Source organism: Ochlerotatus camptorhynchus, unplaced genomic scaffold (assembly GCF_037179485.1).
Source record: "Ochlerotatus camptorhynchus isolate MF236.1 unplaced genomic scaffold, CSIRO-AGI_Acam_v1.1 ptg000067l, whole genome shotgun sequence".
NCBI lineage: Eukaryota > Metazoa > Arthropoda > Insecta > Diptera > Culicidae > Ochlerotatus > Ochlerotatus camptorhynchus.
Window position 1 is genome coordinate 2,753,120 of NW_027040557.1, and position 22,546 is coordinate 2,775,665.

Genomic DNA, 22,546 nt, shown 5'->3' on the forward strand with positions numbered 1-22,546 from the left:
AATGGGCGATAAGGCCGAAGTAGTTATCTACCCTATTGGAAATTTAAACGAAATTAATTTCATGTAACGTAGGGGAACTAGGGGCAAGAATGTCACCAGGGGCAATAGTGCCACCCTCAATATATTTTGAAAATGAAGTCATTTATATTGCTAACTCATGGTATTCTTATGAAGCATTCTAGAAAGTTCTGCTAGAAACGAAGTCTTAAAACAAATACAAAAAATCATTTTGTGTTGATGTGTTGAAAGGCGATTTTTTATAAGAATAAGGTATCATAAAATAAGGATTTATGAATTCCCAATTTATTATTTTTACTATTTCTGTGTCACTATTGATGGTGGATTGAAACATTAATAACAATACATTATTACATATGTTCTTTCAAGAGCAAATTTTCATTATGTCGTAAGAAACATTCACACCGATCCGAGAAAAATAAAGTTTTGTTTTGATGACCGAAAAGTTATTCCTATTTCCAATTAAACACATATAATCTCATAGTGATAGCAATGTTTAACATATTTAGCCGGGTTTTAATCATACAAATGCAAATCGCTAGCTTTCATGCTAAGAAATACTGGTTTTTGAGTCAAAAGTTATTATACGTCGTTTGGTGTCCCCTATTGTTACTTAAGTCAAAGTGCATTTACCAGGATATTCGGGAGAATTATCAATTACGTCTCCTTACGTGCAGCCCATTCATCATTTTAGGACCACCGAAATCATCTTAGCAACAAACAGTTCGATTTTTTCACTTTAATAATGAGAAAGCGAAACGACGAAAGTACACTTTTAACGGGTTTCTCAGTGCTGTTACTTAAGGCAAACGGCATCTCCATAGAAATCGGGTGACTTAAGTAACATCGAAAACTATTTTGTTCGGAAGGTGATTACGTCAAAAAGCAAATCGACTGGTAAATAAATTTAAAAATGGGATGTGATCCTATATTCGGACAGTATATAGTGTAATAGCAGGAGCATCGATTGACACTGATAGCACAGACAAACAGACATAACACATTGAATATTTCACACTGTAAAACATCGTCGCTAAAACATTACCGCCATCTGTTGAGTACAGTGTGGTGGGTAGTACGCTGAACAGATGGCGGTAGTGTGTAAACGTCAAACGCAAGGGAATTGACTATGCGCGCCACAGGTGGCGGTACTACCAACTACGATACTTTTAAATTGACCGTTAAATGCTTGTTCGATGAACAACTTGTGACTGTTATGTTTGTTTGTCTGTGCTGATAGCTCGACTTTGTTTACCTTTGTTACATTCGACGTAATGAAAATTTGCTCTTGCTTTAATGGATCAAAAATTATATTCCTAAAAATAAAATTTATAGTTACAATTCGGTGTACAAACTCCTATAAATATTCACAGGATCGCATATATAAATGGACAATCGTTAGGGTGACCTTCTTGCCCCTAGTTCCCCTACCAATCTATTTCGTTGTAGAAAACTACAAATGAATTCGTGGAACAAACGAACGGTTTCGTTGTACAGGTATACCTCGATACAGTAATGACCAGATGCGCTTTTCCAGTCGTCTTATTGCACCAAAGTATACCTTAAACATCAACCTTTAAGGTGAATTAGAGAGATTTGGAATTACGGTAATGTAAAATTATAGAAAAATAAAATTCTGAGGGGACTGACAAAATCGGATCATTGCTGTACAACGTAACTGTCTTTTTTGACTTCCATCGCCGTTTTCTCGCAATCGATCATTCAATCAAGCAAAAGAGTAACAACTTCGGACAGATGATAAAATCCTCCCTATTGGTAATAGTAATTTGTATGATTGAATTGTCAATTTCGAGATATCGACAATAGAAGCCAAAGGTGACTGTATTAACCACAAACGAAGTGACAGTCGACGAACTGGCGATAAATCCATTAAAATAATGTGGTTCACTGTAATAGAATTTTCTTGGAAGCTTGTGCCATCATCCACCAGATGGCTTAGTTTTTTTGTTTTGATTTGAACAAAGTTGATTTTGTGTACAATGATTCTTTGACAGTGTGCAAAGAGAGCGTATCATTTTGTCATTTTTTTATGCATTTCAGTTTTGAGTAGAGTGAAAGAGATAGAACCAAAATATTCTAGTACATTTGGTGAAAATGCTAGTTCAATCCAATAGTAGTGTTGCCATGTGGTACAATCCAGTAGTAGTGGTGTTGCCATGTGGTACACTGAAAAATTGAAATAGCAGGTTAGTCACCAAAGTTTTCGAGCCGCTCCGTCTGTCACTTCGTTTGTGGTATTAACTATGTACTATTATATCACAGACAAACAGACGTAACTCTTCATTGTGTATCTTCGTTTATGCATTTAACGGTTGATTTGAATATTATCAGTTCCGCGAACTACTCGCCGCAGCGCTGGCATCGGATCACTTTGACGTTTCTATACATTCTATAGAACTTTTATGCAATATTGTTTGCGAGCTAGCGAGCAAGCTTGTTTTCCGCGAGAAGCCCGAGAGATGTCGTTACTGAGGTCATATGTTTTGAGATAGTATGTTTTCAAGCAAAACTTTTTCAAAGAGTTACGTCTGTTTGTCTGTGATTATATGTTCACTTACATTGGACAGATGGGAAATTTTCAAGTAAACCTGCTATTGTATCAGACCAGGAATCAATTTTGACAAATATCTTCTCGAAAATCGGACGATCGGCAAAAGAGGGATTTTCGAATATTATAAATTATATTCGAAGTGTCAAATTTAAGTGAAGTTCTGCTATTTGAATTGCCATATTTTTCGCTTACTCAACAAAATATACAAGCTTCATTGCAACTGATGAAAACAAGATTATCAATACATTTGCTATGATTTAATTCAAGTGGGCGTAGAATGTTTTTATGCTCCACAGCTCCAAATTAATCTTGAAATTTAATTAATATTTACTTTATAGTGATTTTTAACTTAAATCGCATAATTTAGAAACCATTGATGGAAAGAAGTCATTGCTAAACTGAATTTATGATTGAAAAAACCCCATCGAAATTTCAAACTCGTTTTTCTCCGTTAAAGCATGATGCGATATTGGCCCTATGAATGCTCACGAAATGATTATTTTACACACTCATGGTGTGGTTATACTGTTGGTTATACAGTACACTGTGGTGGGTAGTACGCTGAACAGATGGCAGTAGTGTATAAACGTCAAAGCAAGGTAACTGAATATGCGCGCCACAGGTGGCGGTACTACCAACTACGATACTTTTAAATTGACCGTTAAATGCTTGTTCGATGAACAACTTGCGAGTGTTATGTCTGTTTGTCTGTGGTTATACCATAGAGGTAACTCTAAGACTAGAAGGTCCGGAAGAAACGTGCTCAACTTTTGTGGCTCAGGTCTGGTACTATCTTCGGTCCCAAGCTAATCGATGCACCCCTCGAAACATAGAAAAATAAACGAACCCCTCATTTTATCTGTCAACCTTCCATATCGAATCCAAACAATCATAGTATATTACTAAAATTTCGACTGGAATGGGGTCGTTAATCGATTTGCTTGGGACCAATAGGCTAGTCAAGTAGTGAGCCAATTTAAAATCGTTAGTATGCACCGGTGGAAAGTAACCATTTTAAATTGGCTCACTACTTGACTAGCCTACTGGTCCCATGTACATCTATAATCGTACCTCATTATAGCCGAAACTCTAGTACTACACTATGTTTGTTTTGATTCGCTATGAAAGTTTGACAGATAAAATGAGGGGTTCGTGGATTTTCCTATGTTTCGAGGAGTGCAATGATTGGCTTGGGACCGAAGGTACCAGAGCTGAGCCAGAAAGTTGAGCACGTTTCTTCGGGATCTTCTGGGCTTAGAGTTACCTCTATGGTATAGTACTGTCCAGTGCTGTTAATTCTCATATCATTCGATTGAAGATGAACCAATACAACCATTGAATCAATTTTGTGAAAACGAATTCTAACATGACCATAATTTGAAGAGCCCCTTTCTCATTCGAAGCTCATCGATACTGTCAATTGGAAGATTGCCGCAAAAGCTCAATGCAGATGTCGCCACTGCATGATGATGATAATGTTGACAGACTGCATATAAAATTCTTGAAAATCAGCATTAAATCATAATTTTCATCAAGCCTGCGTGAAATCCTTCCAATATAACATTCGAATTGAAAAAGAAAACGTTTTTACGATCAGACTGATGTGCATCTTTGACTTTTCCAGGTGAACTTTCTTAAGATATATTCATTTCATTTCACGGCTCCATCAATGCTGCATCGTAAATATGATGGTAAACAGAAGTAAATTGCTCAATTACTCTAAATAAAGATGATTTGTCATCTTGTTATCACTTTATAAACCATTTAGCACCATTTTATAGTATGGTGCGTGTGGAGTAAATCAAGTTCCGTTGCGTTTTCCGTCGAAAATTGTGAGTATCAATATGTTTACCTAAAAAAGGCCAAAATACACATTTATTAAATATTGGCGTCCTATAAAACCATTTCTCCATTATCACCAGCATGATACAATCTTCCCTAAGTAAATTCACTTAATTTCCACTTTCATCCCAGTGGAAATCGCACATATTCACCATTTTCCGAAAAATGCAGCTGCGCAGGAGGTAACCTCTACCAGTTAGTTTGCAAACACGTTTTCTTACACGATTAAAGCAAAAGTTTCCACGGGAAATTATTAGTTTTTCTTTAAGGACCGATTTGCCCTAAAAATCGTCTGCTTTATTTGGAGAATTTGGAAACTATCTACCTTCTAGTAGTTCTCACTTCGAAATGTAGGTGGCGAAAGCTTGGAAAAGTTTTTTTTTTTAATGCACCACCAATGTAGAGTGCACCAAGCGAAATCGAGAGCAAACGTCAGCCAAACCGTTTGTTTACATCAGAATAAGATTTTATCACAACACAAATTAAAGCATTTTTCATTCAACATCTTGCCAATTTCCATTGGTAATTGTTTTGTTGTATGATTTTCCACTGATCTGAACTGTTTTGCACCTGAACTATTCACACACAAGAAATCCGGATGATCATAACCACTAAGGCACTTTTATAATTTTCCATTTTTCTTAACAAAAATATTCCTGGACAGAATTAAATTTTTCAACTATAAATCAAGTTTTGGAGCATCTCAGATGAATCAATTTATCAGGAAAATGAATCAGGAATTTCTGCTCACAACATTCTTTTTGACGTTCTCCTATTTACCACCAGAGGATGAATCGATCGTTTAGTTTCTATTAAAAAGGCGTATTGAGTCACTCACTATCATTTGATATACGCCAGTGGAGTATGGAAGAAACCCAGAAAAATTGTCCCGAACAGATAAGTCGACCCGATGTCGGATCAATGTAAGGCAAATTTAAGTTCGATGTCGACCCAATGTCGTGTTGCTGTCGGGTCAATTTTGGGTTTATGTCGGGTCAATATCGGGTTGGGGTTTGGTAGAAGTCAGGTTGGTGTCGGGTTGGCTTAGCTTTTTCGCCTGAATGTCGACCAAAGCTCCGTTTATGTGCAGGTTAGAATGATGCATGCCTTCGTCAAATGACTAAGCAACTGATATCACCCATTTAAAGGAGGTCCCCTTTGATAGCGGATAGCTGCTTTACTCATTTTCATCAAAATTGATCAATTGATTTTGAGAATTTGCAGCACTGGTTCTGTCAAAACCTCAGCATTGATCCATTGTATAGTTATTTTTTTTCCAGGTTACTCACTCCCCCATACAAAATTTTCTCACTTTCGCCAAAGCGGATTTACTCAAAGCCCACTTTTGACGAATGTAAGTAAATTTTTTTATACGAAATATGATAGTGAGTAAACTAGACTCAGTCTGTTAGTTACTTTTTACGGCCGTGGGCCATCTTTTAATGTTTTAATCTCATATCTAGGATTGGCTGATCTTGGATCGATCTTTGGAAGATCGATCTTTTTCATCCCGATTTATGATTTTTCAGATCGATTCTTTGTCCTCGAAAAGATCGAAAAAATCGATCTCTTCTTTCGATGTTTTCGATCTTAAAAAAAATAGATGTTAAATTCATTCGTTCGTTGTAAATTTAACGAAAATAACGTCAACATCAGCATCACCTACATGACGTCACTATTTGCGTTTCCGATATATATATATTTTTTTTCCTTGATTTGTTTTCCGTCGATCTTGTTTTCCGTGCTGAGCACCAATGCTACCGACGTGCCAGGAAGGCAGCTCCCACACCTGGACCCTACCTATCGACCCATCAACTCATGGACCGGGGACCAACGGCTTTACTTCCCATCCGAAGGAAGGCGTGATCAGAGATGTTATGCCTCAAAACATCGCGGCGGCGCCGACTGGGACTGAACCCAGGCCTGTTGGGGTGAGAGGTAATCACGGTTTCCGATATTTCCGGAGAGCTTTGAGATTAGGGCGTAATTGCTTTTGTAAACAAACACGTCAATCACCGATTTCTCGTGAATTAAAACTCAATCTCGAAAAAAAAAACAGAAGAATGATTTCTTTATCATTTGGTATAGTTTGTTCGTGAAATTAAGCTTGGTTTTTTTTAATTATAGTCACAAGAGAGTTAACTTGGGTCATTCGTGACTTGTCCCGGGGTGAGATTTGAACCCGTGACCTTGGCGTGAGTGGTATGGATGCTAAACACTACGCCGGGGTGTCCCAAAAGAGAGATTGAGTATTAGTGAGAAATTGGTGATTGACGTGTTTGTTTACAAAAGCAATTACGCCCAAATCTCAAAGTTCTTCGGATTTACGAATACGGTTTGATCTACCTCCCTTCTGTGCTCATTGCTCCTTACCGTCACGACAACATTTAACGAACGTACACACCAAATTTTCAAATCCTGTTCCAGCAAAATGAATTGCTGAATCGCGTCCAGCAAAACTAACTTTAACTGAATAATCTGTAATATGAAATATTTTGCTGAACGTTCCAGTAAACTGTATTAAACGTCAAAATCGGGCTAAAATCCATCGTTATCTCATTCACGGTTTATGATTATTTTAATGTTCAGTGTTCGACTAACAAAATATCTTTGAAATTATATAAAAAAAGAGCGTTTGCCATGAAGTAAGTATACTAAACTACCTTAGAAACCTGAATCAAGTTGAAAAACTATCGTTTTTCTCTGAAATTTACAACTTTCTCCATTAGTAAACTTACACAGGAGTCTCCTTAATAAAGAAACAACAACAACAACAACTCATCCAGGATGGAACATCATAGCTTCTTCAAGAAAATATTTTTAAGAAGTGCAGTAACATTTAATAAATTACTATATTCAACTACATGGAAATGTAATCAAATATTTATTCCAACAATGAGATGCCTCTTTCTTAAAAAAAAAACAACAATCGAGATTTGCTGCTCTTCCAGCAAAATGATTGATCTTCCGTTTTGCTGGATAATCAGTAAAGTGCTGTCAATTTGGCATTGTACGAAATTGCTGGTCTTCCAGCAAAAATATTTTGCTGAACGGATTGCTGAACTTTCAGCTCGGAAAAATCCAGCAAAATATTGCTGGTTTCCAGCGATAAAAAATGAGTGTGATACAGATCGATTCTTTGGTACCGATTTAAACAGCCGATCGATTCCGTCAAGATCGATCTTTCTCTGAAGATCGCCCAATCCTAGTCATATCAGCTCCCGCGCGCCTCTGGTGTTGGTTTTAACAAACTTATGACTTCGCCTCTCGCATCTTCTTGATATACCTGCTCATGCTACGTGACAGTTCGATTAGGGTGGAGTCACGAACTATGGAATTTCCATTTCGCATTGAGAGCCATGTTCGCAAACACTTCATTCACCCTCGCAACAAAGTAATGTTCGAGAAAACACACGTACACACTTAAAACACCCACTACTCGCATACTGCGATTGCTGATGCGAGTCGCGGTGTCCGCGGTGAAGCCTGCTTCGGTGCTGGACTGGAATAACAGTATCATTAATTTATCGTAGCTCGTATGTGTGGCGCGGCGTACAAACACGGTGCAGTGTTGGGTTTGTTGTAGTGGCGGAGTTGGTTGGTTGTTGCGAGCGAACATCAATCAAACAAGGTGTGCTGTGACTGTGAATAAGCAGCAAATGAATCAACGTTACATGGAAAAGGTGGTGTAAAAAAAGTGGAATTACATCAGGAATAAATCCGATATTTTTGTGATTTTTTTTTCCAAGTGAGTATACTGCGAATCACGCAGGAACTTTCTGTAATTTCTGTCATTTTCTTGGCTGTGTCGTGGAAAACTTCCAGCTGCTGTTGAAAAGAAGCCTTTATTTGGTGTTCGCTGCTTCAACTTCAACGAAGAACGCAAAAAAGGAAACCCAAATAAGGAAAGGGTCCAGAAAGAAGCGAAGCAACAAAGGAAGAAAGTTCCTACCGCACAGCCTACTGCGTGATTACTTTGAGTGAGGAATTTCGTATCGTTCGCAACTCTTCAGCAGGTTGTCCAGTGATAGCAGATAGCAGATAGCCTGCTACTAGTAGCTAGTCTGTATACCAATTGGAAAGAGCCAGCTGCCATTGGAGTGACGGAGATAGCGAACGGTAGTAGAACTTTCTTTCCACCTGCGTTGACGTTTTCGATCGAATGAATCATAAATAATCGGCCAGCAACACCAGCAGAGGATTTTCTTCGCTCGCAAATTGCTAACACAAGCACACCGACAAAGTAGGAAGTCGATTTGCATTCTAGTGAAATTCGCGCGGAAGGTAAGTGCCATTTCCGGTTTGGTGCACTTTGCAATGAAGGACTTGATTTTTTTTTTGTTTAAAGGAAAACTCAAAGCAACGTCAAAATGCCCGGAAGTGGTCCCGTTTACCAGCCGACGACGGTGTCGTACGAAACACGTCCGGGAACAGGTGCCGGTGGAGGATTGTTGGCCCAAACGACGGCCGCATCCTCGTTGAAGATGCTCCGGAAACCGGCCGCACAGATGTCGGTGCTGATTTTCGGACTCATTTCGTTGGCTGCTGGTACGTAGTTGTTTATCGCCCGTATTAAATTATGCAGGTTTTTGTTTTCCAGGAAGTAGAGGTCAGTAGGTAGGGGGAGGGGAGATCGTTCAAGGCTACGATGGGCTATTTTGGGGCGACGACGACGGCTACTAGTTTGATTTGTGTTGGTGTGGGTGCACGGCGGAAATGAGTGTCATTTTCCGTGCAAGCACTACTAGAACCGAATGGGGAAGGTCATGGATGGAGTGGACGGGGACTTTTCATGGTCTGTCTACTATGTCGATCGAAGGGATAGTCGGGATGAATTTTGTTGTGTGATTCTTCTCACTGCGGTGGTTAGGTCGAACGAGCTAAGTAATTGTTTTTCGACAAAGAGAACGATGATGTTAAAACATCGCAAACAACGAATACGATTTTAGCTGGTTGTCCACATTAAACATTAACTTTTGATAAGGTCGTCCCGACCCTATTTCTGCCCAGTTGGTGTTTTATTGGAGCTATTTTCTAACTGTTTGATCTGCACCATTATATATTTTGTATAAACGCTACTTGTTCGCTAACTGGGCTAAAAGCGCAGCCCACTTAGATAATTCGTTCGCTAACTGGGCTCAGTGCTGCACAATTTCGACAATACACGGTGATACTCAAAATTCTGCTTTGGTCACTCGTTTGAGCTAACAGTCATCGTCAAGGCAAACTATGTCAATTGTCAGTGGCATTTTTGTCAGTGACGAACATGTGCTGATTTGTTTATTAGCTAAATTTAATGGCTTGAGGAAAACAATTACATGGAGCCATTAAAGTGAACAAGCATCTACGTCCTGAACAGCTTGGATAACAATAATGTGACTCAGAATGCAAGAAATTACCCTTTCTGTTACCAGGCGAATCTTTGTCATTGACGAAAAAATGAATGAGATTTTGACAAAGATTTTTTTGAGGATCAAGTCTATCATTGACTTTGTGAAAAACAATTTTTTCAATATCGCGCAAAAGTCTGTCAATGACAATGACAAATCTCAGCACTGACTGGGCTTGCTAATCAAACGTAAAAAAAACACTTATGGGAACTTCAAAGGATTGTTTGGTCGACGGTGAAAAAAAATCACGTGCATTGAATTCAAACAGTGTTATTGGTTATTATTATTTACACAGCATTCAAACTCGCGAGTTTAGAAAGGTCGCTTTTAAGTTTTGATTTCAGTGTGAAATGAAAATAATTTAAAATTTATTTATATTGACACTTAATGTTCCATTCAAATGCCCCTCATCAATTATGACAACTAAATGTCAAACTAATTGTGACGTCTGTTTTTGACGTACACAGAAAAACAAAACTACCCACCGCTTGGGTTTTTTAAACTCAAATTTGAGTTATTTGACATATGCCCGTTTCATTTCCTCTCGCTATTGTTGTCAAAAATAAAACGAAAGATTCGACTCAACCGTCTAGTTCCGTACGAGAAGCCAAAATTGAGTAATATGCGATATACCCAAATTTGAGTTTATTGAACTTAATTTTGGGTAGAAAAAATTGAAAATAACTTAGCGATGGGTAATTTTTTTTGCCGTGCTTAAATGCAAACTACTTTGAGCCGGTTTACCCAAATTTGGCTTATCGTACGGAACATGGGAGATGAGTGAAAAGAACTTAATTTTGGGTTGTTTTGAATTTCTGTGTACATATAACGAAGGTCCATTTAAAAAGCAGCCCAGTTGCTGAAAGTCCAATTAGCGAATAGCAATAAAGTGGGTCAGGAATGCAATCTGGCGGGTCAAAGTTAATAATTCAGTACACTGAAACAAATCGACATGTACCGTTTATTGGATCCATCTTATAACATAGCAATGTCAGCAGATTTATTCATTCTATGTGATGATTGATAGATTCCATTGGATTATCACTTAAAAACCATGACTGCGATATGGAATGATTTCTATCGTAATTTCACATACTTAGTACTTGATAATACTTTGCTTCGAACGTGGTTAGCGAAGGTAAGAAGTATATGAATATTGTCTGATATATTTCATGGTGAAAAACTGTTGATATGTCATGGGTGGGAACAGACATCTAGAAACTAATGGAAAATCATATAAGTTTGCACTATGAGAAAATTCAGTAAAATATACCTGTTTTCATGATGAATATTGCTCACTAAAATATATATCTTATAAGATAATCATGTATATTTTATTGGAGTTGCTTTTACTGATTTTTGACGTTTGTTGATATGTCGCGTGTAAATAGACATGTAGAAACTATTGGACTGTCATTTAACTTTGCAGTATAGGAAAACATGTATATCTCATTGTAATAGCTTGCTTTGATTTTTGACGTTTAAAGATTGTAAACAGATCTATCCCAATCATTAAATAGTCATATAGAAATGCCTTTTAAGAAATCCAACAGCAAGCATTTGTTTTTGCATGTTTTTTCTGGGATGAATATCGCTCCCAATAAAATACATCTTACATGATTGTTCTTTATAAATTATTGAAACAATTTTCAACGATGTTAACGTGCACTCATTAAAATGATTAGTTGAACTAAATACTACTAACAACAATGATACTGTATTGAATAATCTTTGTTTGTTATTGTTTCATATGATAATTGGTTCCAGAAAAGAATGTACATATTGAGATTGAAAAAAAAATTTATTCTACTGTAATATTTACTTTGCTATGATTCTAATTGTAAGCCTTCTACACGGCTAATTCAGATTCCAGCCCTAAGTAGTATTCGAACTTCATGAGCCAGTTCTATCAAATCATATAATTTAGTCGTTGATTTATTGGACACAGGTGCATTAGGAAGATTTGAACAAACCACACCACCGAAACGGAACATTAATTTGTCAGTGCTATTTGTCTTCACTCTAGCAAAACGAGCATAAAGTTGCACTACATTCCATGTCGGGAGAGCTGTTCTTACTTCATGCTATTTGAACGAGCTCAATCTTGAAGTCAGCCGTGGCCCAGTGGAATCGAGCACAGACACCGAAAGCATCACACCTCAACAGATCTTGATCGAATCCCAAATCAGCTGCAATAAAAAAAAAGGCACAACTGTGAAAGCTCCCACTGCCTGATGTTTATTTTTCGAATTTATTTTTAGAAATCGATTAAATATATGTGTCAAAAGAAGAAGTAAATTTCATGTTATTTTCACATAAACTTTACTTCGATTGATTTATGACACATATATTATATTGTGGTGAAAAGTATAGCTTATGCTTATGGGTTTCAAATCCATTTCAGTTATTTATTATAATTTGATCGATTTTCATTTATCATATGACGATCATATAAAAGTTACCAAATTATCAGCATTGTAAATGTATCAGATATTCATATAGAATTTACCTGACACATTTTCAATCATATCATTTTCAATGGATTATCTTATAGCGCAAATTTATTAGACTTCCACATAACAGGAATATGTCAAATTTGTTCAGTGTAGCGAAGCATTTCCGTGACTCGGTGTCTACAGTAAAGTTTCTCATTATAAAAAGGATCATCTAATGGCATAAGGATAGTTCAAAACCTATTCACATACATGGCACCAAAATCGATCTTACCCAAATACCACAAATGTCGCCCCAGTTTTGCGGTATGGAGATTTTCGAAAAATTGTCGATTTCCCTTCAAACCTTGCTTCTAGCGGTGAGAAAAGATCGTCCACTCTACAGAGGCTTTGTCAGAATCAGGGAGTGTCAAGCAAGCAGACCGATAGCTTTAATCAGATTAACAAGAAGAGGAATAGTTTAGGAAATAAGTAAAATTTGAGGTATTGGACAATCAATAACCTTTAATCTTTTGTATGTATTGTTTCCCCTGCCTTTATTGTACTCGATTACTATATTATTCAAACCTACACCATCATCATGTAGGTAGAAGTTTCCCCTATCCGATGATGGTGTTGGTTTGCGTGGGTGGCCTTCACTTTGTGAGTTAAGGGCTTTGGAACGGTTTGTTTACAAATGCTGATGGGCCTTTTCTATTGTTGATCCAGAATAAGTCTTTTTTTCTCGCGTCGGTTGTTACGCACGGTGTTCAGAATTTGCGCGGTTTTCGTAACTCGTCACAGCATTTTTTCTATAACTATCTTGAAACAATACACACGGAATCCAGTGTTCAAGCTGCCAACATAGGCTAGTCCTTCTGCTGTATTGTCAAAGATAGCAGCAAAATTTATTCAAATGGGTCAGACTTAGTCTTGAAAACAAAGCTGTCACGCAGCTCCAGCTTGATACCCAATAAAAAAAACATAGTTTTGTTTAGATGAGGTAGTTTTGTCTAGAATTTGAAAGAAATTATTGTAAAGAGAACTTTACGTAATTTGTAAGTAGAATTCCAAAATAGTTCTGTGTAGGATTCAAAGCTAATTTAAAATTTAAAGGTGGAAATTATCTTGATCATTCCAATTGGAATTCGGAAAGCAAGATCGACGGAAAACAAATCAAGGAAAAAAAAAATACATTCTACACGGCTAATCATACCAACTCAGCGACTGAGAATAATTGACTCAGAGAATTTTCTTTTCATACGAAATTTACTCAGATTTGGAAGAAACTGCAGTTACTCATAAGTTATGAGTAACTGCAGTTTCTTCCAAATCTGAGTTAATTTCGTATGGAAAGAAAATTCTCTGAGTCAATTATTCTCAGTCGCTGAGTCGGTATGATTGGCCGTGTACAACAATACTGAGAAAGTTTAATATGAAATTATCAGAATGATTAAGAGAATCTATGACAAAAGGTCGAATGGATACAAGTCGTATTGACAACCCTAATAAACAAATACCATGAACGAACTGTATCCTATACTCGCTATATTCATAGTCTGGCGGATAGAATCTCGGGAACCAATTGAGCTGTCAAATAGCGGAACCAATCGAGCAAATCACGATCAACAACAGAAAAGAGCACATCAGTTATTGCGAACAAAACTTCGGAACCCCTTTTCTCGTGACTCAAGACTCACCTACGCAAATTAATACCATCTTTGGGTTGGGGAAAGCTTCTCCTATCCGATGATGCTGGTAATTTGCGTTCGATTGGCGAGGAAAGAATAATCAACGTTTTGTTTATAAAAGTTGATAGAACCTTTTCAATTGTTGGTCTACAATATGATGAATTGGTTCTGCTTTTTGATAAATCGAAATTCTATTCGCCAGACTATGAATTTAGCGACTATAACTGTATCCCGGATGATTAGACCACAGACAAACAGATGTAACTTTTCATTGTGTATCTTCGTTTACGCATTTAACTGTTGATTTGAACATTATCAGTTCCGCGAACTACTCGCCGCAGTGCTGGCATCGGATCACTTTGACGTTTCTATACATTCTATAGAACTTTTATGCAATATTCTTTGCGAGTTAGCGAGCAAGCAACTAAAGGAATACGGTGCGGATGGGGCGGACAGGAAATAACCAGGACGATACTTAACAATGAACAAGTTTTATTAACGATAAAGTTATCTTGGTATGACTGCTCTCTTCAGTGTCTTGATATGGATTGACGCTAGACAATTGATTGGAGTGTTCAAGACAGCAATCCAACGCCTACTTTGTTAACACCCCCTCTCGTTTGGATACTCCTAGCTTCGTCCTTAATTCCTCGAATCGGCCAGCGTCCAAGGACTTGGTAAAGAAGTCAGCTAATTGGTTCTCACTTGCAATTGGTTCTATCAGCAGCTTCCCAGCGGTGACAAGATCCCGAAGAAAATGATGTTTGATATCAATATGCTTCACTCTCTTGCTCTCCACGTTCTTAGCCATGCCGATGCACCCACGATTGTCTTCATATATGGCAACTGGCTCGATCTGCTTTTCACCCAAATCGCCTAGGACACCAATCAACCATATTGCTTCCGATGCTGCAGCGCTTAACGCCACATACTCTGCTTCACTTGATGAAGTGGCGACCGTCGTTTGTTTTTTACTAGACCAGGCAACAGTCGATCCAAACACCTGGAAGACAAATCCGCTCACTGACTTCCTGTCCTCGGTATCGGTAGCCCAGTCTGCATCCGCGTCTGAACATCCCGGGTTAAAGTCAAGCAATGATCCATCGTCCCTCTCAGGTAACGCACTACTCGCTTGAGCGCGGTCCAGTGCTGTTGTCCGGGTTGAGCTTGGAATCTCCCCAGGTACCCGACAGGATAGCAAATGTCGGATCTCGTTGATACCATCACGTACATTAAACTTCCCAGTAGCTCACGATACGGTACTCCATTAGCTTCGGAAACTTGACGATAAAGCTGCAACCCTTTCTCCATCGGGGTCCTTGTAGGATTGCATTCCAACATGCCAAACTTCTGGAAGATCTTTTCTAGGCTTGCTTCTTGAGACAGCATCATCTTTCCGTCTTGTCGATTGTAGCGTATCTTCATGCCAAGGAAATGGCTAAGCTCTCCACAGTCTTTCATGGCGAACATCCGGGATAATTCGTTCTTCAATTTCAAAATTGTTGACAGCTTCGCTCCCGCTATGAGAAGGTCATCAACATATAGTACGACGAAAATGGCATCTTCCCCCTCTCGTCGGTACGGGTGTACAGGCAATAATCGTGCTTGGAACGAATAAAACCTAACTTCAGCAGCGCTTGATTGAACTTCTCGTTCCAGCAGCGAGGGGACTGCTTCAAGCCATACAGACTCTTTTTCATTTTGCACACCGTGCCAGCTCTCGCCTTGACGCCGTTCGGAACCGCCATGAATATTTTCTCTTGCAGCTCACCGTGAAGAAACGCCGTCTTCACATCCATTTGGTGGAAATGGAAGCCTTTTTGAACACCGACAGCCAGCACAATACGGATTGTCGTCAGCTTCACCACAGGTGCGTAGGTTTCGTTGTAGTCCAAACCGGCTTTCTGCAAGAAACCTTTGACGACCAACCTTGCTTTATAGCGCACAGGGTTTCCTTCTTCATCCTCTTTCGTGTGGAAGATCCACTTTGACTGCAGCGGTTTGACGCCGGTTGGGCATGGCACCAATTCCCATACCTTGTTGGCCTCCAGGGATTTCAGTTCTTCATCGATTGCATCCAGCCACAGTTTTTGGTCATTCCGCGCATTGATTTCATCGTACGAATCCGGGAAATCTGGGAATGTTGAAATTTTTCCAGCAGACGTTGCTCTGAACCCAGTTAGAAAGTCAAGAAACTTACCTGGGAGCCTGCGCTCCCGTTCACCACGCCTAGTGTTTGACTCTGAACAGTCTTCACCTCTTGATTGTGAAGGGAGCGCCCCAGGTTTTTCAAGTTGCTCCTCAGGTTGTTCGTCTAGTTCAACCTCATCCTCGTCATCACTTAGCACAGGCATCGCGTCTTCGAACTCAACTTGCTGGTCATCTGGCTGCTCTTCCAATTCAGCTTGCTGGTCATCTTCGACGGCCGGATACAGCATTGGAATCACCAACGGTACCCTCGAATCTTGACTGTCTTCAAAAGCGTACGGTAATGAATTCTCGTCAAATTTGATGTCACGGGCTACGAGGATTTTTCTTGACGTTCTATCCCAAAGGCGGTATCCGTTGGGAGCATAGCCCACCATCACCGCCTCGCGACTCTTGTTGTCCAGCTTTTTTCGGAGTTGACCTGGCACCCATGCAAATGCTTTGCATCCGAAAATCCTCAATTTCGATAGATCAGGTTTCACACCGGTCCAATACTCAGCAGGCGTACGGTTGTCCGATAGAGCAGCAGTAGGGCAACGATTTAATATATACGTACCGGTAAGCACTGCTTCCGACCACATGTACTTGGGCATATTCGAGTCGATCAGCATTGTCCTTACCTTTTCAATTAGCGTTCGATTGAACCTCTCGGCAACTCCGTTCTGTTGCGGAGAATATGCTACGGTTGGCTGGATTTGAATCCCCTTTTGCTTGTAGAATGCTTCTTGTTCCTTAGAGCCGTACTCACGCCCTTGATCCACGGTTAGCTTGCTGATTCGTTTTTCGAACTGGGCGGTCACTATTCTTGAAAACGACCAAAAACCTCGGACTTCTTCTTCATCACATAGATACACGCAAAGTGACTATAATCGTCGATGAATGAAACAAAATACTTCGATCCATCCCAGGCCGGAGGATTGATTGGTCCACACACGTCCGAGTGAATCCGCTCTAGTAGACGACTAGCTCTTTCACGAGTTCCGTCGAAGGGTTCTCTGCATTGCTTACCGAGCACGCAAGTGTCACAGAACCCGATAGCATTGACCTTCGGACCAAATCCTTCCGCCACACTATACCGGGCCAACGTGTTCATCGTGGTCTGACTGGCGTGACCCAAACGACGATGCCAGAGTTTTCCAGCGTCCGATGCGCATAGATTTGCGGTAGTTCCTGACACGTCCAAGTTTAAATCCAATTCGTACAAATTACCTCGTAGATGCGCTACTCCAATTACTGAGTCATTCTTTTTCATCATCGCTTGATGCTTTCCACCACGGCTTGTGAATAGTACGTCGATTCCCGCTTGGGACATCTTCTTCACGGATAGCAGGTTTCCTCTCAGCTCGGGCACGAAAATCACATTTTTCATTTCAAACTTCACACCTTCTCTTGATAGTCCAGTAACTTCACCTTCGTAGTTTCCGATAATTGAAACACCATCTTTGGCTACATCGATCACGAACGGTTGTTTGAGTTTCCTCACCGACTGCATGCATTCCAAAGTGTTCACCAGATGGTCGCTGCATCCAGAATCCACAACGAAAACTGATCTCTTATGTTCCGTCTTCGTCGGCATCTTGTTCACGATGAATGAAACTGATTTGCTGTTAACGGCCGCATTCACCTTACCTTCTGGCTTCTTAACATAGTAATCTTTTTGCATATGTCCCACCTTTCCGCAACGATGGCATTTTCCGGTAAACTTTTTGGTCTTCTTATTTCGTCCTCCGACAAACGCTGCACTCCTATTTTCACAAGAATCTTCCATCCGATCAGACCGCTTGGATTCCTCCGCCAACAATCGTTGCTTCACGGTTTCCAACGTCAGGTCCTTTTCGTTTATATTCTCTAAAGCTGTTACCATGGAGTCGTAGCTGTCGGGAAGGGTCAAAAATAACTGTGATACCGGATCGTTCTCCTCCAATTTCGCACCAGCGGTCTTGAGTTGCCGTACGATGTCGTCGAACTGCTGGAAATGATGCCGCATTGAAGTACCCTCCTTCATCTGAAGTCTTGCCAGTTGCTTCCGTAACAGAGTCTGACTTGCCACAGACTTCTTCGCGAAGGTGTCTTCGAGTGCCTTCCACATATCGCGAGCCGTCTCCTTGTCCCGTACTATGCCAAGACATTCATCGGAAAGGAATCCGACCAGTAGTGACTTCGCTTTCCGATCTGTCTGCATAAACTTCGCTCTTCCAGCATCCATTGCACCAGGAACTTGCCCCGTAAGCGCTTCTGAAACTTCCGCCGCATCCAGGTAGAGTTGAACGCGAAAACGCCAGTTCTCAAAGTTCGATCCGTTTAGCTGCGGAATTCCAGAGCCTTCCTTCGTAGACGAGCCCATAACCTAAAGGAATACGGTGCGGATGGGGCGGACAGGAAATAACCAGGACAACACTTAACAATGAACAAGTTTTATTAACGATAAAGTTATCTTGGTATGACTGCTCTCTTCAGTGTCTTGATATGGAATGACGCTAGAAAATTGATTGGAGTGTTCAAGACAGCAATCCAACGCCTACTTTGTTAACATAAACATTAATTTCATAGCTAGTGTGATGGTGATTTTCTATAGGATTGTTGTTCTGTAACACGATGATCCCATAACTCGATGGTCCCTTCAATATCGAGTTGTAGAGAGTTCCCCAATATCGAGTTGTAGAGAGTACTTTTATTCGATCTTACTGGATCTCTTCCTAACTTTTCTGAATTCCTAAAATTTACCCTCGTAACTCGATATCCTCCCTAACTCAATGGAACCATAGAGGTAAGTCTAAGACCAGAAGTTCCCGAAGAAACGAGCTCAACTTTTTGGCTCCGCTCTGGTACTATCTTCGGTCCCAGGCTAATCGATGCACCCCTCGAAACATAGGAAAATCCACGAACCCCTCGTTTTATCTGTCCGCGAATCAAAACAAACATAGTGTAGTACTGGAATTTATACTAGAATGGGGTACGTTAATCGATTTGCTTGGGACCTATAGGCTAGTCAAGTAGTGAGCCAATTTAAACTCGTTAGTTTCGTATTGATTGTTGATGGAACTTTGGTCAAATGTTAGATGCATCACGAAGTGCAATATTTTTCGCACGTGTGCTATTCAAAAGCAGTAAAGGGTGTACCGTTTAAAATCCGCACACATTCAAATTGCTCTGACTTTTGATCCGTTGGGTAAAATTAATTGAAATTTTGCGTAGACATAGTTTAATGTGTATTGTTTGCACTCTGTGAGTTGATTTCATCAGGAGCGCTGAATTTTTCAAAATGGCGACGAAATAACTGCGTGCGCGAAAAAGTTTTGTACGAGTACTTTCAGAATAAGGATCTGTCGCATTAAAATTTGGTGATAATCGGATAGTGACGAGTGTTGATTTGGGTCAAAACGATATTCAAGATAACTTGAACAAACTGATTATATTATGAAAAAGGATTTTAAATGTCGATGGCTCTAAACTTTAAAAGAACTGCTCATGTTATAAAGAAATAGTTTTCTCAAAAAGTGAGCATTTTAAGTTCAATCGCTTTTACCTGCCAATGATCTGCTGATGTTATGAAGAACTCCAAGAGTGCGAAATAACTTTCTGCATTTTGAGTAAAATTACTGAAGTTTGGTTTACTTCACTCAGTTTATTGTTTGTGCTCATTTGATTTTTTGTTAATCTCAAAGCAATTCCACCTTTGGTCCTTCGACTTTTTGTCTTAATCGACCGTTTGTCCTACTAGACTTTTTGATCTGTTCGCCCTTTTGTCCATTAGACCTTTTGTTCATTTTGACCTTCTTTCCATTCGACCTTTTGTCCTTATGAACTCTTGTCTCTTCCACATTCAGATCCAGGATTTGGAAAAAAAGTTTCAAGATTCTGAGCCTTCGACAAATTGTTTAGATCTTATGCGTAAAAAAACATATCATAATCGCGGACTAAGATTCTAACATTTAATGAAACTTGTATAATTGTTTATTATTTGAAATCATTCACAGTTTTGCTAAAAGTCGGCAATTTTAGATCTTGTAATTTTTTTTTCAAAATGGCGTCTGACATTTTCATTAAATCGTAGCACGAAAACGTCACTATTGAAAAATTTCAAAAGATGCCCTTTTGAAAGAAAAAATCAATATCCAAAATGGCCGAATTTTAGCAACTATGCAAAAATTCATGAAAATCGGAGAAGGTCGAGTTAAAAATTCTTTTTTTTCGCATTTGGCCTGGAACTGCTCAAAAGAAAGATGAGCAAACCCGTATTTTGCAACCTGGCTACCTGGTATTTGTTATTGATAGCCCCTGGGTAGTGTCTCATTTCCTTAGTTTCCGGTCGTCCCGTCCTCGTTAAATACCTTCTAAAAATCAACTTCCAGCTGTTTGTGCTAAATCTCTTATTTTGCATTTTTCGCATAGGTATCGTCATGATCGCCAGCGGTTCAGCTGACTATTCCGACACCGAACAACACCCAGAGACGCACCCGGATGGGGGCACCATTCCAGAAGAAGAGCTCGACATAGGTCTGATTGTGGCCGGCGTCTTCATCACCATTCTCGGTTTCGTTCTGCTCGGTATGTACCTACCACTTCGCTTGCATTTTCTACGGAATGTCACCATGTCAGGTTCCCGCTAATACGATTCTCCCCCTTGCAGGCCTCTACATTAAGGTAGCCGACTGGCGCCGGCACTGTGTCTGCCCGTGCGCCCTGTCCAAGAAGCAGGGCCTGGCACGACAGCTGCAGGGAAACAGCGGTGGCCAGATCCTGGCGCTGAACCCCAGCACCGATCCGTTGGTATCCCACACGCAGTACGCTCCAGTTTCCGAAATTCCGACCCGCCAGGAGGACGAAGAACGGCGAAACCTGATGCCGGACAACAAGGACTCCTGTCTGAGCAGTGCCGAAGAGTCCGACCGGATGCTGGACCCGGACCCGAGGATCGTTCTGCGGCCCATTGGCAGCACCGTGGAGGATGCCTAGGGCCAAGAGACCGGGGACGATGACGACGACGACGACGACGACGATTGGTAAGACGCAAACGGGGGGAACGGGAATCGAACGAACGTTTGTCTGTTATAGTGGGAAGTTTCAGTTATACCACGTTTTTAACAACTCTATCATTAAAAACAAAAGCTTGCTTAAAGCATCATGTAAAGCGCAGACACTTAAATCGATATCAGACTGTTTTTTTTTTTTCTCTCGCAAGTCGCAAATTGGACTTTTGACTTACGCTAAAATGAGATTATTTCCTTTGGAAAAGAAGCGGTTTTTAACATAACAGGACGATTGATTAACTGAATGTGAGACAAACGCAGAACACACGGGAGTCAAGGTTGGCGAATGTCATTAAATTTTGTGCGTCCCGTGACTGCAATACAAACAAACAAACACACACACACATACAGGAACGAATCGAAAATGGTTAGTGACTGAAATGGATGCATTCCTTTCTGCTTGGCGCGCGGAAGAAGGCGAACGAGTGCGAGGCTCCAGACATGTTGGATCTGACAAAGAATATTGTACAACAACTTTTTGATTTTACTACCTATTGCTTATCCTTCACTTTTATACGCTAAAATGCGTACTGTTTGCTACATCACAGTTTTTAACTTTTACGACGAGGGAAGCTGCAGTTCGCTAAGGTTTTTTTTTTATCTACGTATTATAGGGTAAAGAAAAGGGAAATCGTTTTACTTCTCTTGTAGGCACCTTGCATGAATTGTACAAGAGATACGTAAGAAGATTCTTATTCCGTCCAACCTTTCTATTTTGAGGTTAGATATTTTACGTTTTCTAAGTAGAGTGCGACAGTATTTATTACCTTCTTTTTTATTGAACACAAAATTCCATCCACCACTATCCGCAGCGGTGAAAATGTGTGCCAGAAAACTGTAGCTTCTGCGTGTCGGTCAAACGAGCGGTAGGAAAATCCACTACTATTTTAGTCTAATTTTAGTTTAGTGAAACTAAACGCATTTACTTACTTAGTTTTTAGCGAAGAAGAACGAGCATTAGTAGAATGGCATCGATTAGAGCAACAGAATTGAAGTACTTAAGGTTTGCATTTGTAGTTTTTGGTTTTCTTGTTTCACAGTAGAAGCTTTTACCGTACAAAACAAAATGTGCAATTAGATGTATTTGTGTTCGACTCTTTCAGTAGCTTTTACTCATCAACAAAAAAAAGCATTCATCAATCATCAAAATTTTAGCAATTAGCAAAACAAAATTTGAAAACTTAGTGGTTTCTCATAAAAACAGAATCATTTAGCAATTCGGTACCTGGTCCATGTTTCCTTGTATTTTATTTATTGGGTTAAAGTATCTCAAAACCATTCGAATCTAGGACAAAGAAAATTTAAGGCAAATTGAAGAACGAATAAAAATGCTGCAGCAGTAAATGTACTTAATAACGCAGGC

General features: G+C 39.7%; 3 protein-coding genes across 3 annotated transcripts in view; all 3 read left to right on the top strand.

The window, feature by feature from the left end:
* Usp1 (ubiquitin specific protease 1) overlaps positions 1 to 22,546 on the top strand; it is a 473,693-nt gene that overhangs the window by 108,415 nt on the left and 342,732 nt on the right. The window lies entirely within an intron of this gene.
* LOC135697177 (uncharacterized) overlaps positions 1 to 22,546 on the top strand; it is a 511,087-nt gene that overhangs the window by 14,070 nt on the left and 474,471 nt on the right. The gene's annotated exons all lie outside the window — the stretch shown is intronic.
* Positions 8,492 to 21,362, top strand: LOC135697192 (uncharacterized). Its single transcript, XM_065216824.1, has 4 exons — positions 8,492 to 8,716; positions 8,781 to 8,980; positions 20,546 to 20,701; positions 20,784 to 21,362. The coding sequence occupies exons 2-4, from the start codon at positions 8,803 to 8,805 to the stop codon at positions 21,107 to 21,109; spliced, it is 660 nt and encodes a 219-aa protein (XP_065072896.1). The 5' UTR covers positions 8,492 to 8,716; positions 8,781 to 8,802; the 3' UTR covers positions 21,110 to 21,362.